The sequence below is a fragment of the Cyprinus carpio genome, chromosome A18 (genome assembly GCF_018340385.1).
Source record: "Cyprinus carpio isolate SPL01 chromosome A18, ASM1834038v1, whole genome shotgun sequence".
In the NCBI taxonomy this organism is placed as follows: domain Eukaryota; kingdom Metazoa; phylum Chordata; class Actinopteri; order Cypriniformes; family Cyprinidae; genus Cyprinus; species Cyprinus carpio.
Window position 1 is genome coordinate 24,228,219 of NC_056589.1, and position 19,000 is coordinate 24,247,218.

At 32.3% G+C, this 19,000-nt stretch overlaps 1 protein-coding gene across 1 annotated transcript in view; it reads right to left on the reverse strand.

The window, feature by feature from the left end:
* The window catches only part of LOC109109723 (voltage-dependent calcium channel subunit alpha-2/delta-1-like), a 91,345-nt gene that overhangs the window by 25,009 nt on the left and 47,336 nt on the right, over window positions 1–19,000 (reverse strand). Inside the window, exons 12-20 of the mRNA XM_042775829.1 lie at window positions 13,788–13,934; window positions 13,164–13,268; window positions 12,075–12,153; window positions 11,883–11,932; window positions 11,673–11,756; window positions 11,510–11,587; window positions 9,701–9,781; window positions 8,063–8,137; window positions 3,158–3,217 (exon numbers count right to left, since the gene is read on the reverse strand). Of these exons, the coding sequence (XP_042631763.1) occupies window positions 3,158–3,217; window positions 8,063–8,137; window positions 9,701–9,781; window positions 11,510–11,587; window positions 11,673–11,756; window positions 11,883–11,932; window positions 12,075–12,153; window positions 13,164–13,268; window positions 13,788–13,934 (759 nt within the window). The remainder of the gene's footprint in view (window positions 1–3,157; window positions 3,218–8,062; window positions 8,138–9,700; window positions 9,782–11,509; window positions 11,588–11,672; window positions 11,757–11,882; window positions 11,933–12,074; window positions 12,154–13,163; window positions 13,269–13,787; window positions 13,935–19,000) is intronic.

A 19,000-nucleotide genomic window follows, 5' to 3' on the forward strand; every position in this document is an offset into this window, starting at 1 on the left:
GTCACCCTCTGCTCTGCTACTGGCCCCCCAGGGACCCCCACATCGCCCAGATATGACTGGCATGTGTCGGCTTCATGTGTCAATCTAGCAGAGCATGAGAGAGACTGATGAGAACTATGTCTGGCACTTCTTATATAAGCTGTGGAAATATGTAAACTATTTCTTTTCTACCATGTGCGAAGATATTCTGTGCATGAATAGGGCCGGAATTCCCAACGTCAGGCATAAACATGTCATGTCACAGCTGCATGATGTGGGCGTCACTGTTTATGTTGATCGTGATAATAATAGCACACCGCTGAGAATCACGGTGACTAACCTCATTATCACACTAATTACAGTGTTCAAGAGAAGGATACAGAAATCAAGGCAGAAAAAGGCCTCATTAAAAACAATCTCATGCACACAACTACTGATCTGAAGCACAGAGCATATAGTGGCACCGGGCTTAAAATACCCACTTGTTCTTTACTTGCTGAGATAATAACACAAAACTGAAATAATTAATGTCTTAATAATAAATGTCCCCTAAAAGTATTTGGAAATTTACACCATACTTAAAAACTGCTTTAATATTATTACATCAGACTTTGAGAAAAGTAACATAAATAAAAACATAAATAAATAAATAAATAAATAAATAAATAAATACATACATACATATTTACATACATACATTCATGTATTGATAATTTTGTGTCTATTTGTTTTATTTGGCTGTTGTTTTAAAAAGGTCAATACTTTTAAAAAGTTACATTTAAATAAATAAAATTTAAATAAATAAACAAATACATTTCTCAGAACCTATTTCACGTTTTGGATTACTGTTTTGGAAGGTTGTTTTAGTAGAGGTCAGTTCCCCTAAAGTGATCTACTAAGTGTCACAAAGGTTTTTAAACAGTATATTTATTGTTTTATTTAAAGCCCCTTAAACTTCTTTTTGTAAAATTATTTGTCTTTCTATTTTATTACTATTATTATTATTTTTAATAAATGACACTTGGTTTGATACTGTATCTTATGCAATGACATTCAAGCATTTTTAAGTATGCGCATACAGTACTTCCTGAGGCTACTTTATTTTACAAAAACAAAGTATGATTCTAAAACGCTGTCAAAAAATCTACCGAGTTACCATCTTTAGCCAGTCCAAATAAATTTCATGCAGAATATGTTGACCAAGCAGCAGCAATTTTTATAAACAGGAAAGCTAGATTTATACAAGTTTGAGTGTCCCGCCCAAATCACTCCCTCAACTTGAAACACACCAATTTTACACATGACACAAAACAGATGTATGATGATTACAAAAAACAGATAGCCTATCATATTATCTCTTGAATTGGATCTATGTTATGCAAAACAAGTATTACATTAATACAAACTAATATTAGAAAGGAAATCCTTTTTTACTCCAAGTCGAAAAAAAAAAAAAATTTTTTAGAGCCAATCAGGAGCCAGAAAAAAAGCAGCAGAATTTGTGAAACATGTCAGGCAGTCAATTCCCCCATATCGCCACTGTGGGACAGGCAATGTACCGTCTCAGCAAACATTTTTCCTTTCCCTTTTCTCCTTCTCATTTTCACTTGTGTGTTTTCACTTGGACAGTAAATCATATTTTTGTTGTTCGCATTACAAATGGAGGTCAAGTGAGAACACAGATCTGCTGTATGAAAAAATCATTACTGGATCCTTCAAGATTACAAGCGCATGACATGAATAGCAACTGCTTGAGATACACATTGGATGCGAGTGCTGAACGTGCTATGGTAGGCTGAACTCTCTGGTATATCTGGTAATGGTTGGAACAAATAAAAACCATTATCTTTCTGATCCGCCAGACAGGAAATATCTCGATGAACTCTTACTCTGTAGACGCAAACAAACATCAGATGGCATGCTTGCACTCCTGACAACCATTACACACACTTACTGAAGTCATATTCCTGCTGAAAACACCAGCATGACTGATCATAAGCACATGCTGTGTTTTGGATGCTGTGATGTTGTGTTGGCGTCCCTACTAGACAGTAAAACTAGCTAACCTAGCTTAACTAGCAGGGTTGGACTGGAACATACTACCATTTAAAAGTTTGGGGTCAGCAAGATATAAAAAAGAAAGAAAGAAAAGAAATGAATACTAATTTATTCAGCAAATAAGAGTGGAAATCATTACTATTTTATAGTTTAGGTATCGTTCTTTATAAAAATAAATAAAATTAAAAAGATTACGTTTATCTCACTATTGAGACTTTTGCCCCTCACAGTTCAGAGTTGTGAGATGTAAAGTCAAAACTTTGAGAAAAAAAGTCAGAACTGAGAGATTAAAAGTCACAATTACCTTTTTTATTTTTTATTCCGGGGCGGGGGGAAAAAAAAACAGAATTGCGAGATGTAGCTCAGAATTTAGAGAGAAAAAAAGTCAGGAAATCCCAGAAAAAGAGTCAGAATTCTGTTTATGTCTCACAATCTAGACTTCTTTTCTTGCATTTCTGTGATTTAAGTTATACAGTCAAAACTGTGAGAAAAAAGTCAGAATTGAGAGATAAAAAAATCACAGTTACCTTTTTTTTTATTGTTATTATTCCGGGGTGGGAAATAATTGATTTGTGAGATGTAAGCTCAGAATTTAAACAGAAACAGAGTCAGAATTGTGAGATGTAACCTTGGAAATGCGAGTAAAAGAGTCAGACTTCTTTTCTTGCATTTTTGAGTTGTGAGTTGAACAGTCAAAATTGCGAGAAAAAAGTCTGAAACAAGTTCCAATTATATTTTTTATGTTTTATTCTGGGGCAGAAAGAAATGGCGAGAAGTAACCTTGGAATTGTAAGAAAAATAAGTTTGAATTGTGATTTGTGTGAGTATATATAACAAATTAAGGCTGAACGAAATTGATTGGATTTATTTATTCTTCCTCTTGCTGAAAACATATGTGTTGTGTACCAAGTGGCTATATGTAGCATAGGGGTTCAGAAACTATAGTAAGCTCAGTAAGGTTTTTTTTTTTTTTTTTTTTGGTAATATATACACTACAGTACAATGCCTCTAAGATTATGGTTAGGAAGGAATTCTAGATATCATACTACAACATTAGCACAAAGTCACTCTATTTCTATGACAGAATGGAATGGATCTACCACAGTTTGCATGGTCTCACCTCAGGGAACGTAAGAGCAAGCTTTTTACTTAGCCTGCGGCGACGGCTCTGAATCCTGTTCTAATGAGAAATATGGAGAGCATTTCAGTGGAAACAGAAAGAGGGTTATTTATTGGTGCCAAATACTGACTTAAGCTTTGAAAGAGACCACACTTGTTAACAATGCTGTCATTGTAAAACACGATAATCCATCATAGATGAGAACGTTTGAAAGAAATAAAAGTCCATGCTGTAAATCGATTCCCATCGTGTAGGCCTTCCTACTGTTTGAACACAATTATTTCGATCTCTGGTGAGCAGATAACATATGGCTGACATACTATGAGGGTTTGCTCAATTTCTACACTGTCAAAATCAAATTAGCCCTTCCTGCAGTGTTCAAAGCCTCCTTGAAAGACTTTCCAAAGTTCGTTCAAAGTAGACGCTTTCTCTTAACTTTAGCTGACAAATTCAGTCATGTGTTTTGCACCGCTGGATACTGGTGGAGCACTTTGAACTGTTTCCAGTAGATCTGGCACCCCATGGGTTAGGGGCTTGTGTTTGCATATCAGCGCTGCTCGGGGTTAAGTACGGCATCCACAGTTCAGAGATTCAATCCATGCCTACGTGTCTCTCTTAATCAGCCTGCCGACCCGCGGCCGCACCAGATCGCATCTCAACATCTGTCCTTGAGAGATCAAGCCTTCAGATGTGATCAGATTCGGCTCGCTAAACTAAAGTAAAACCGAGCGGATCACAAGCCTGTTCCACACATGGAGTCCACTGGGAGCAATAAGGCTGGTGTTTATGTTTGTCATGGCACATGCATTTCGCTCGTTTTTATGCCTTTAATGATATATATGAGCATATAAAAAAAGCATTGTTTGCAAGTTATGTTACGAGTTCGTTTCGGTGAAATCTTTTCAAAGGCTCTCCCATATGAAAGACAGGGAGTGGAAGAAATCTCCAAGTCTTTGTCGTTTCGTTTAATCCAAAAGCAGTAGGATGGAACTTTGAGGCAAGATGGAAGAATGTCATAACATTTGTTCTTACTGACGCCAAGGACGGAAATGTGTTCTATATGTTTGATTTGACTGGCTTGTGGACTGAAGTTAATCTTCTCCATATATAAGACCTGGAGCTTTGTTATTTTAATGTAGATTTAACAGCAAACATCATACTTCTCTGACCCAACATTTAAGCAATAACACTGATATGTTTCAGCACTTGCCCCAATTCACATGCCAGGTGTCCTCGAGCACAGATAGCTGAAAGAGCGGCGGAATCAATAAAGATTTTTTTCTGCTGGTTCGGTTTGGGTCTGTTTCATATTTTTACCTACACTGTCAAAATGTTTAGTTGAGCCAAATAAAATTAAAATAAATAAATAAAATTCTGTCTGATGCATACACAAGACAGAAATATATAACGCTACATACACTACAGTTTAAAAGTTTGGTGTCTGTAGGGTTTTTAATAGTTTTAATTAGTTTTAAATATAATTTAAAGTAGCCATTTTCTATTTTAATATATTTCTTTATCATTACCAATTCTGAAAATGGTTTTCCTGCTTAATATTTTTGTAGAAACCATTAAACTTTTTTTCATGATTTTTTTGTCCCACTTAATATTTTTCTACAAACCATTATACCTTTTTTAGGAATTTGTTGAAGAAAAGAAAGTTTATAAAACATTTTTCGAAACAGTCTAAAATAAAAAATAAAAAATATTAAAGTAATCACTGATCAATTAATGCACACCTGCTGAATAAAGTATTAATTTCTTTTAAAAAAAATAATAATAATAATAAATAAATTCAATCTTACTAACCCTAGACTTATATGGTAATGTATATAATATGAATTCTAATTTTTTTTTTAAATACTACTATATTTTTTTAAATTTATTTTATTTTATTTATTTATTTATCAAAATAAAACATTCTTTAGGGTTTTAATTAGCAATAATAACAACAGCAAAACGTATATAGAAAATGTACATACCATATGCTTAAAAAACATCATATAACTAAAACTATATAAAAATCATCATATCACTATGACTATATATAAAAAATAAAGTATCTATAACTATGAATTCAAACTCTTTGGAAAGCAATGGAATATGGTGCCAAATGTTACTGATTTGTTTGACACTTCTATTACTGTCACAAGTCACAGTTTCAACAAAACTACATTAGCAGCCTAGATAATGTTACCTTGCTTACATACTTTAATTAGCATAATCACATAGCATAAATACATGACCCAAAACCAAATGTTTGTGATGAATGTTAGATCTCACACGGGCCCAGAATCATCCTTATTGTTTATCCACACGTTTAACTCTTTGCGATTGCATTTTGAGCTTAAATCAGAGAATGTCTAAACGATTTTCGATCTACAGCCAATCAGACGTAATATATTTAATGCATTTCACCTCTTTAACTTGTGAGATTGTCATGGTGGGCTGGGATTGTCTGAGACTGCATGATGGAAGGTGCTTTTACCATCCAGACCAAGGATAAGCCATGACCCTGAACGCACACACATGATCACTTTTCTATTTCACATTCTTTGTTTAAAAGATGAAATACAGACTGGCCTATGTGTGTGGTGGGATACCAGAATCAAAGGAACCTGCAAGCAAGCTGGTATGTAAAAAGTTTAGTGGAGCTGCATTGAGAAACATGTATGCTGGTTTGCTGCCAGAAGCACGGTGTATTACTTTGGGCGATTTGCAAAGGTTATGTGCAAAGCTCACCCAGCAAAGAGGCTGTGTGCTCTGATCCAAAGGAAAAAGCTATATGAGCGCCTGTTTACACACCGCAAATGCATGTTCATACATTCTAAATCAACAGCTTTACATATGAGGTCAGAGGCACTTGTCAATAATGATATGAGCTGAATCACTCGCAGATGCTTGATCTTCCTGTTTGTGTCACGGGAAAGATAAATGTAATGTGATATTATCTATAAAAATATAGATTAATTGCATTTAAAATAAAAAATTTTGTTTACATAATATATGTGTGTGTAATGTATTATGTATATATAAATACACACACATGCATGTATATATTTAAGAAAAATATGCTTTGTTTATATATAAATTATATTATATTTATATATATTATAAATGATATATGAATATATGAATATATATATATATATATATATATATATATATATATATATATATATATATATATATATATATATATATATATACACACACACACACATGTAAATTTTTTTAAATAATACATGTATGTTTGTGCATTTATGTATACATAATAAATATACACTGTACACACACATATATTATGTAAACACAAACTTTTATTTTGGATGCAATTAATCGCAATTAATCGTTTGACAGCACTAATAAAAATACATGAATGGATATGAAATATATGAAAAAGGATGATATTAGGGCTGGGTATTGCAATATGTCAAAGTTCAATGTATTGCAATCAGAAAATTGAAACTGCACGAAATGGCACATAAAAAAAAATGCCACAAATCATAATTATGACATACAAAACTTAATGACATAATATGGTAATTTTTCTGGCATAAAAAGTAATACAATCACATAAAAAAAATGCCACAAATCATAATTATGACATTTATCTTATAATTAAGGCTTTATATCTCATAATTATGATTTTGTATATATTATTTTTTATTTTTTATTATTTATGTGTATTTATTATCATATAATTATTGATCATTATTTTGATATAATTATTTATTTTTTATTTTTTATTTTTTTTTTTTTGTGGTGGAAATGGGATTACAAAAAAATGTTTTTTTTTTTTAATTAACCTGTGGGAGATGAAATGAATACTAACACAATGACTTGAAGTGTGAATGCAATACTGAGAGAAAATTAATTGTATTACATTAATATATGTTTATACATTAATATATGTTTATAGTTTGAGGTCGGTAAGTTTTTGGTCGCTTGTGCTCACCAGTGCTGCATTTATTTGATCAAAATTACAATGAAACAGTAATATTGTGAAATATTAGTACAATATTATTACAAAAGATTTTCTATTATAATATATTTCAATTTATTCCTGTGATGGCAAAACTGAATTTCAGCATCATTACTCCAGTCTTCAGTGTCACATCATCCCTCAGAAACCATTCTAATATGCTGATTTGGTGCTAAAAAAATATTTATTATTATTAATATTATTATTATGTTGAAAATTGTTTTGCTGCTTTATATTTTTGTGGAAACTGTGATACTTCTTTCAGGATGAATATAAATTGTTTAAAAGTAAAATGTTAGCCTTTTTTCCCCAGTAACTTTTCATCTGTTTAATGGATCCTTTTTGAATAGAAAGTTTATTCTTTTAATATTAGTATTTTTTTATAAAAAAAAAAAATCTTACTAAAAAAAACATAGTGTAATTTCTCCCAAAAAATATTTAAGGCCCGCTATGTTGTATTGTCATGTGACCATTGTTCAAAACCTGTTCATCGATGCCAAAGCTAATATAGCATCTATATTGAAAGGGAAATTGTTCAGAATAGTGTTCATCAATTTGGGACTTCAACCCTAGATTTGTAACTTAAATTTGGTCCTCTGTAAACTTGAGCATATGCTTGATATAAATGTGCAGATAAACACACAGACTTATTTTTACATGCCATTCAAAAGCACACACATAAGTGTGTGTAGGTGAGAATGTACATAATTATGCAGCACATATACACAGACAAAAAAGGGAAGAGGATATAGAGATAAAGAGAGAGAGATACAAGGACTATAGATGTTAAATAACACCAATGTCAAACAAGAAACAAACATATTTTCCACAACACAAGCAGCTTTAAAACATCTTCCTGTGTCATAAATGTGCTGTGATGTCATATTTGAGGTATTTGGGTGGAGAAAATGCTTCGGTACCTTTGGTTGCAGGTTTGGATGGAGCAGCACGTAACCGTTAGGATCAATTGCGAAATAATATCCATTAGGACCAATCTGAAATGCAACAAAATGGAAAGAGGAGAACAGTGAGGACACCTCATAAAAGAAGACCACCATCAAACCCAAGTCCCTGCTTGGACCAAATGGGCCTGGTTCCTCAGAGATGCGGTGGTTAATACCTCACTAGCGGGGTACTGTCTAATATCCCCGGAGAACGCCGGCCCGAGCTGTCAATCACCCCTGAGCACTTAGCGTTAATCAAATGTGTCGGTTCATCTGGAAACATTCCTCTGAGCTTAACAGAAAATCACAACCATTTACAAATCAAATGTAAGTACAAACAGATGTAATGTACAAGGGCTTACGTCCTCTTAAGAGCGATCTTACTGTAAGGAGGAAGACCGCAGAACAATAGCGCATTTATCTTATGCATGCCGTGTTATTCTTATTAAAGGGACTCAAAGAGTCCGCAAAGAAAACATCTAACACATGAGCTTAGCTTTGTTCTCTTATAAATTGAATTATGTAGCATTCAAGGAATAGTTCACCCTAAATGAAAACTTGTTGCCGTTTACGTGCCCTCACATCGTCCCAAAACCAGATTTGCTTTCTTCTAAAGGGTTTTTTTTTTTCAGTGCAATGAAAGTGAATAGGGCTGTCAAGCACCAAATCTAAGAAGAAAGTACCATTGAAGCACCATTAAATTAGTACATTTGATTCAAGCGCTATATACTATGTCTTTTGAAGCCATTTAATTCTCGTCTTTGACATCAAACTGGTGTGACACCACTGACACTTCATATTTTATTCTACACTACTGTTCAAAGGTTTGTGGTTGGTACGATTTTTTTTAAATGTTTTTCAAAGTCTCTTATGTTCACCAAGGCTGCATTTATTTGATCAAAAACATAGTAAATACTGTGAAATATTATTACAATTTAAAATGACTGTTTTAAATTTAATACATCTCAAAAAAGTAATTTATTCCTGTGATGGTAAAGCTGAATTTTCAGTATCATTACTACAGTCTTCAGTGTCACATGATCCTTCAGAAATCATTCTTATATGCTGATTTGGTGCTCAAGAAACATTTCTTACTGTGAAAATGATAAAAATTATTTTGTTTTTTTTTCTTCAGGATTCTTTAATGAATAGAATATTCAGCCGAACAACATTTATTTAAAATAGACATATTTTGTAACATTATAAATGTCTTTGTTACATTTGATCAACTTAATGCATTCTTCTTGAATAAAAAAAAAAAATCAGAGCTCAAACTTTTGAACAAATAGTATACATGAAGATTATATGTAAATGAAGACTGAAATTTCCATTCAGTTTTGTATGATTATTTTATGGTGCTTTTTTGTTGGTTTGGAGCTTGTCTTCAAGGCCTAATTCACATTAGTATTACAAAAACATTCATCATAACATCATCTTTGTTGTTTCACAGAAGAAAAGTGGATTTGGACATTTTGTGTTTGATTAAATAATGATGTAATATACATTTTAGGTCAACTATCCTTTTCACTTTCATTTATTTTGTATATTTTATTAGACTGGAAGACAAATGCTCAATGTATTTGAGTTGAAACAGCATGTGTTTGTGGTACTCACTGTGAAGCGGGGCGTCAGTCTTTTGATATCATCGAGAGACACATCCACCCCCATCACTCCTAAAATCAACTGGTTCTGATGCTAAAAGAGAGATCAGAAACACAAAATTTCCATTCTGACATGCAGTGGAGTGACATTTATAAACACATATGAGACAAAACTATGCCTGAAAAGCATAAAACCTTTCACAGATTTCACAACAACACAAACTGTTTAAAAATAACCGCCATGAAATTATGTGAAGGTGCAGAGCATCACTTCTAAACGGCCTCAATGCTCGTCATCCATACTGGAAATGAATATTAACCTTATCAAAGAAGCCAGTGACGCAGTTGGCGAGTGGAAAATAACGGCAACTTTCAAAGGGTCAAGCGGTTTACTAGACAAACAACGTGCGGATCCTTTGACCCCCAACTGGGAAAGTTTAGGATAAGATACTGTTACTTTTCCATATCTGTTACTTTCGTAGTGTTCCTGAGAAGGTCACTGTCCACATGGTTAATACATTCAGGAGATAATGAGGTTTACATGTTTGCGTCAATGGCTTTATCCCCTTTAAATGTGACAAAAATAGCAGTTTATTCCAAGAATTGGGCTATTATTAGAGCATTGTGCGTGTTAATGACACATCTGGTGTTCTGGTCTGTGTTCATTCAAAAGTTTTATTCCCGCTTTTGGGGCTCAGTTTGAAACGTTGTTCTTGTTTGTGCAGTTAAGGAACTGTGTGCATTTAAATCTATATATACACTGTTTATTTTTTTAATGTAACAACACACATTAATATATCAGAAGTAATCTTTGCATTTTCTATATAGGCTGCTGTTAATGTACAGAGAATGTAAACCTTTCACAATACATATATAGAATCAATTGACAAATACTTTTTCAGGTTTTCATTGTTATATACAAAATTGGCCATATAACAAGGACTATATACACTACCACTGATAAATCTGGGGTCAGTAAGATTTTTTTTTTGTAAGAAATTAATTCTTATTCAGCAAAAAGGAATCGGAATTAATAAAAAATAATAAATTATATATACATACACACACACACACACACACATATATATATATATATATATATATATATATATATATATATATATATATATATATATATATATATATATAAATATGTGTGTGTGTGTGTGTGTGTGTGTGTGTGTGTGTGTGTGTGCGTGTGCGCGCGTGTGTGTGTGTTTGTGTGTGTGTGTGTGTGTGTGCGCGATGATAATATTTATTGAGCACCAAATCATCATATTTTAATGATTGCAGAAGGATCATGTGACACACAAGACTGGACTAATGATGCTGAAAATTCAGCTTTGCAATCACAGTAACATATTACATTTTAAAATATACCACAATAGAAGACAGTTATTTTAAACTGTAATAATATTTCACAATATTAATGTTTTTATTTTATTTGTAATCAAATAAATGCAGCCTTGGGCAGCATAATAGACTTCTTTCAAAAACATAAAAACAAATTTCACCAACCTTAAATACTTAAATGGTACTGTATATGTGGATTTAATAAATCTATCATTTATGTATAACTGATATTCCAGATTTTTTACAATTTTGTCTTGTTTGGTCACCCGATTTACCCTGAAGAAGCTCAAATAGATTCGTTTTGATTTTTTTGTTATTACATAACTCCCATAGTTCTATTTGTTTCATTCCACAGTCTTAATTATGTCACTTTCATCCAAAATTATACAAAGTAATACTAATAAAGAATTAGTGAGTACTTCCATACTTTTGAAATAAACTGGAAAATCAAGATCAACAATGGACTGACCTGGTTTCGAGATCCGCCCTCCCTGGATTTGGTCTTGTTGAACACAGGTAGGGTGCCAGTGACGACGAGGCCCAACTCCTGAAGCCATGAAGAGAACACAAAAAACAGTCAAACACAATACATTCATGCAGTTTCTATTATGTTCATTAAAAAAAGGCTGTACCAGAGCATCCAGGTACACGTTGGTCCACTGCACCTCTTTGGCATCTGCAAGGACCATCGGCCTGCCCATAACATCTAGATACTCCTAAGCAACAGTGAACAACACAAAGCAATCAATGGCCGGTCATCCTTGGACCTTCACATACATCTAAACAAGAGCATCTATCAAAACAAATGAGTCACATTTGAAATGCTTTGGCAATACACAGACCTGTGTGTTTATGCGAATGGCTCCAATGGAAGGGATTTCGTAGAAATATCCTAGAAAACATATCATATGGAGTCAATTAATATATTTGTTTTTAGCAATCCAGTGCTGAACCTGCTAAGGAGACTGTGAGACGTTAGAATGATTTTTGTGCTTCTGCCACTAGGGGGCGAACACAGACTGAGCAATACTTACCTTTATTAGCGCAGGCCATCCACTTTATTGGCCCAGTGTCATAGTTGTGTTGACCCACAGAGAATGTGAACACACGTACCTGCAATCAAAAAGCTTAGTATATTAATTCAGAGCACCGTTATTGTATTATGCCAAAAAAGATCACGTCTGGGTCATATTTAGCTGAAAAATAAATAAATATTACTCCAAAATTATTGGCACACCTCAAAAGATGTACTATAATGTGTTATAAAATGTGTGTAAATAATTAGAAAATAATGTGTGTAAATATATTATATTATATTATATTATATTATATTATATTATATTATATTATATTATATTATATAAAATAAACACTACATATAATAATTCAAATTGCTTATTTATTTAGAACCAATCATTCCAACAAAAGTGTTGTTTCATTATAAGAATAGTATATTCTTTTAAAAAACATTTGGGCCAAAATTATTGGTACCCCTAAAGAATAAATTGACATCAAGAAAAGTGCATCTTGGAAGGAGGAGTGACATTTAAAGCTTCATGTTTAAAATCATTTTGACATTCATCAAGATTTTCATGTAGGGTGCCAATGATTTTGGATTTTGCTGCATATATAATACATAAAGCATGTTTTATTATGGATGAAACCTGTTTTAGGACCTACTATATAACATTTGTAAAATATATATATGCATGTGTTTGTGTAAAATAAGTATTGGCACATCATTGTAGTTTTTAATGTACCGACTTTATAATTCAAAGCAAATCAGTGCACTATAGTTATATGTTCATCATTTGTTTTGTGCAGTGGAAAAATCTGTAATAAATTAATGAGAACAATCATTGAGAATAATGTAAAGAAAGAAAACAAGACTTTGGAAAGGTTTATAAAGATTATGAGAATTTAAGGGGAATGTGAGCTTAATTTCCCCAAAGAATATGTCCGTCAGTCAAACAATAAATCAATCTTCACAACAGAAATAAACTTCATTTCAAACTAAATTGTTCAAAAAATTTAGTTTGAAATTAAGTTTATTATTTCAACATTTTACACGTTAGTTAGAAATGTTTCATTACAAACCGTGTAATCTCCAGCTTCACACACACCTTTTTGTCAATGTTGTATCTGCTAAAGATCTCCTCTGCCCTCTCCTCGCCTCCATCAGTAAACAACATTATGATCTTGTTGCAGTTTGCTCTGGTGATGTTTTGCTGAAATAAGCACAATCATATGCAGTTACACAGAACGACCAGCAGAAGTCAGCAGAACACAACAATACTTCTACTAAAACTTCACAAGGGTTAATCAGAACCCTTTGAGTTAACAACTATTACTATGCAGAGGTGATTCCAGGATTTCAGCCTTCGCCTTGTGGCTTAGTATAATATTTATTGCCTTAAGTCAGCTTATGATTGAATCCATCAGTGACTGGGGGGAAAAATAATATTTAAACTATACTCAAACTGTACAGTATTTTAACATCAGGTAAAAAAAAGAGTAGGCAGAGTGCATTTTTTTTAAACTTTTATATTATTATAGACATTCTTTTCAGCCAACCTGAAAGGAAATCACACAAAGTGCAGATTTTAAGACTGCTGACCACTGAGTTGAGAACTTTTAGAGGGATTGAGAAGAAAGACTGAATACATGTTCAGTTTTTATATTTTTTTTTATATTTTTTAAATTTTTAAATTATAAAAAAAATCAAAATATAATGCAAAATCTCATACATTTGACAGCTGATTGAAGGCAAATTCGAAGCCTTTGGTATAGTTGGTTGTGATGTTGTGTGTTGCATCTTTTAAGATCTTCTTATTGCGAACGTTAGCTTGAACCAGGTGGTCGAAACATGCTGTGTTATTCACTTTTGTGTTAAACTGAAAAAGAAGAGAGAGAGAGGCATACAGTAAGTGGAAAATCATTGGTCTTCTCATTGTTTATTCACAGCAAGAGAATCACAACAAAAGTTTGTGTGATTTAAAAGATCTATATACTGTGGTCAGAATCTCTGCAGGTGTTTGTGAGTATGCGCATGCGCTGGGTACAGTGATGAAAATAATTTGAGCTGACAAGCTGGATACCCTTACAAGTTTCTAATTTTCTGTTCAGATAGGGCTCTCTGTGTTCTGTCACTTATTGCGGCTGACCCCTGTGAACCTGCTACTTCAAAGCTTGAGAGATTGAGAACAAGAAAATAAACTTGGGTAGAGGAAGGAAGCAGAGGAAAAAAAGAGGAAGAATGAATGCGGGAGGAAAAAAGAAGGGAAAACGGTACATGGTTTACTGTAGGCTCTAATAGTCCTCAAATAATGTAAAAAAAAAAAAAATATCCTAAAAAGTCACTTTTTATGGTTTCAACCTCATGATGTTAAAATCAATATTAAATGAACAGTTTTATTTTATATTTATTATAATGAGCATGAAAAGAATCAAATTTAAATAGCTATAGATGTAATAGATGTACCCTAAAGTGATTAATAAAATAAGTAAAATAAAATAAAATAAAATGTTTGAGGTATTTAAGGATCAAAGGTTATGTATTTTAGTTATTAATAAACATATGTCCTATAAAAATATAAATAAATAAGTAAATAAATAAATAAATAAAATTTGAGAGCGAATTAATAAAACAATAAAGTAATAATAAAAAAATTATTTGGCAATTAACACATTCAGACTATATATATATTATATATATATATATATATATATATATATATATATATATCCATACACACACACACACACACACACCACACACACACACACACACCACACACACACACACACACACACACACACACACACACATATATATATATTCTTTTTCTTTTTTTTTTACTTGAAATTGAATTGAAATCAAGAACCCACTTTAATATGAATATATTGAATATACTGATGAATATATTCAAGAAGCTCAAAATCTCTGAGAAGAGGTAGGCCAAAATCACCATTTTTATTTAGCATAGTTATTGATAAACATATTTCTAATAAATTATTGAGAGTGAATGTTTTTGTCAAATAAAAGATTTTAAAAATAATTTTAAAAGTTTTTACTAAAATATAATTCAATATTAAATCTAAATGTTATGTCAAAATTATGACACTATTTTAAGTTTACGGATATATTCAAGAATCTGAAGACCTCTGTGGAGAGATTTAGTCAGTCAGCTAGTATTTATTTTCTAATAAAGGAAATAAAAGGTGGTTAGTGAGAGTAAAATAATAAAAAAAAAAAAAACCTAAAATATTAAAAGGTAATTTTTTGGCAATTAAAACTAGAAGAGAGTTAGGGAAAAATCACCATTTTAAAGGGGAGAAAAAGACACTGCCTGTGTTTAAAACTAGCTACATTTAATTCTATGTTAATTTTAAGTTAATAGTTAATTTAATTTATCAAATAGTTTTCACTACAATAAATAAATAAATAAATAAAAAGATCCTGATGCTTAATTGGACACCAATTTGTACCTTATCAAGGGATGGCGCCTCCTATAACCCCAACAATGGGAAAAGTCAGAATGATTAACAGGTGCAAGTCAATTATGACACCATTACAGCTAATGAGGAGGTATGTGCAAGCTCATGCAAAAATTTAAATGATTACTATATCTCCAGCTCTCCCCGAGGATATGAAAAGGCACATGATGCCCTTTCTTTAGCAAATGCAAGCAGCATACACCTCCAAAACCCCCCATGTTTACCGTAGTGCAGTTTTTCATCTATTTTTAATGATCCAGTGCTTATTTTTCATTGATGTCAACTCAAAAGGCTTCCCGACTTTGAATTTCTGGCCGGACAGAGAGAGACGTTTGCTTCATTAGGACACATGCACCAGCCATTGATGTAACTGTGGGATCAGGTGTCTTTGCTCTGTTGAATGAGCTTGATGTCACAGTGTCTGCTGAATGAACCAAAGAGTCACAGTTCGATTAGTCGCTCTAGCGTTGCCTGAATATTTAATTAACGCTCGGAATTATCGCCACAGAGGCCCATGACTCACTGCTCTCAGCATACGGTGGGTTATAAATAGAGGAATAGGATACACTGATGATACACAGACCCCTACACACACCAGACTGTGCACACTCGCGGTGTAGACAGCTTCGTGGAATATAACAAGAACGCTCTAGTTCCGTTGTGTCACGTCTCTCCCCAGAGGAACGTTTTATTTCTCGCGCGTTGCTCGTTCACAGCTCAGGGGAATTAAAGGAGTTTTCAATTATGCTTTAAGTTAAGTATTAAAATTTCCTCAGTTGATTCTTTGAAAAGTCCTATGGAGAAAAAAAAAAAAAGAATCAGGACCCCAATATGGAGCAGAAGGTTCTTGTATCTTCTCAAAGGGGTCATAATGACCAGATGACTGTATTGTCCCACTTACAGCGTGGTTACTTAATCCAGTTTTTAGTTTTCATTTTATTTTTTATTTTTATTTTTTTTCATTTAAATTGTAATATGTGAGAAGAAAGAGAGTATGGAGTGTGTCACCTGCCTTAACCTTTGTGCTGTGATGGAGTTTGTTTATTGAATTTGGTTTTTTGTTGTTTTGTGTTAAAATACTTTTTCATATTTGTTGTTTTATTATATGGTTTTTGTTTTATGACTTATAGATATTTGATATTTTAGATACTATTTTATTATTTTATTAGATTATTTTAATTTTTTGTTTTTGGGTTTTGTTGAATATTTAATTGTTACTTGGATATTTAAATATTTAAATCAATAATTTATTTTAATTTATTGAGTAGCCATTTAATAAGCATAATAAATTCACAAAATTTCACATTTCATGATGCATTGCATTGTTTATTATATAACTGGAATTTAATCAAATTATTTTCAGAGCAAATATTTATGCCTTTAATTAAGCTGCATAATCCAGAGTTAAAATATTTGACATTTATATTTATATTATTTTTTTTATTATTATTATTATTTATTATTTTTTTTTTTTTTTATTTATTGTAGAAAAGGCCACAATCATGGCAGGTGATACATTCCACACTCTCTTTCTTCTCACGTATTAGAATAATTGACAATTAAATGGTAAGTGAAAATAAAATATTGCTTTTATTTTGTATTTAAGTTTAAATTAGTATAATATGTGAGAAGAAAGAGAGCATGGAGTGATACAAATTATTATACAAAAATAAATGCAAAAATAAACAGGCAACCACTTTTTTTAATAAACCAGAATCAAGTAGTGTAGACCACAGTGCAAATAACAGCTATTAAATGAACTGACTTGATATGCTGGAAAATGTAAAGACAGTTTGATACATGGTTAAAATCACTTTTGAAATGTTAGAAGAGACAAATGTGAGTCCTTTTTCTAAAAAGAAAACTCTGAGAAGAAGAAGAAAAAGTCTCACTATTTAGTCTCACTGCTATATAGAAGAAACAATTAAGATATTAAAGAGATTCTGAAAGCATAAATTTGATGGTAGATATTAAGGTCACATTTGCAATTTTTTCTTTTTAAAGAGGGTGAAAACTAGAGTGTGGGGGGGGGTTCATAAACTGAGAATCTTATTCAATTCTTCATCTCCAACCAGAGAAAGGGACATGTTTCCTGCAATAAATCCACCTCTTAAAACCATAGTAACCAGAAGGGACCAATTTAAAGCTGTAATCTTATGTTCACCATTCAAATTATTTGTCATGCTGCAGGTCAATTGCACTAGTCAATCATTTCCTACAAAAATTCCGCCCCACTGATGAGTCAATATAAATGATGAATCAGGTAATGTCCTTAAACAATACAGTGGTGGTTGCCACAGTAGAGCCCTAATGAGCATCAATAACCTTGATTCAATATTTGTCTTCATAAATAACTAATCAAATATTAACTCGGACAATAACTAAAATTTGAGACACTTTAGCTGACCAGCATAGAGGAAGAATGGTTTATCATAATATGGCAAATTTTCTTTTGTCTCGCCTTCCTATAAATGTCACATTTGCATGGATATGCATCTATAATGATTAAAGCTCTTATGTTAAGACAAGGCTGAATGGAGTGTTATCTATGAAAGAAGCAAGCATGCATTTGTTTCAACTGCTTTGACTCAGCCTTAAAAATATTTAAATTATATTATAAATTTAATTAATTATGGCTTATGCAGCATAATTAACAGTGTCAATTTTTGCTTTGATCATGGTTTGGTTAAAATGGTTTGATTAAATATGCAATGAAATGTGTGAAATTTAGTCCATTTTAATCACATTTTATTTTATTTTTTTGGTACCTCCATAGTTAACTGAAAATAGATGAGAAATTCTGTTTTGGATATGAAAAAAAAAAAATAAAAACTATGCATAATGCTTGAATATTATTGTAAAATGATTATTAAATTGTATAATCAACACATTGTTCACATGAATTGTTTTCATTTATACATGATGTATTTTACACTCAAAAGCATAACCCAAACCCATTTTTATGATCTTATGTGTAACCACCTGCATCATTTGCACACAAAAACTGTACGATCAAATGACCAAATCTCAACATTTCCTTCAGTTGGCTTTTCAAAAATGTATGAAGATTTATGAAATCCTTAGGCTATTGTTATGAGAGCCTTGGTAACTGTGTATGTGGCATCATATTACAAACCCTTGTTAAAATGAGCAACATTAGTTTGTAGGAGACAGTCAAGAGCCCCCGTGCTGCACTCTCTCTCTCACACACACACACACACACACACACACACACACACACACACACACACACACACACACACACACACACACACACACACACACCAATAACAGGCATATATTATGTATACATATGTACTCTGCTGTATGCAGTAAGCAGCACACTAGTATTAAATTCCAAACGCAGCCTGTATTGCAATATATTTTTATTCTAAGTCTTGTTCATCACTGCAAAAGAAGGGCTTGGCTTTGTTTATCAAGCAAAACATATAAATGTTCATGA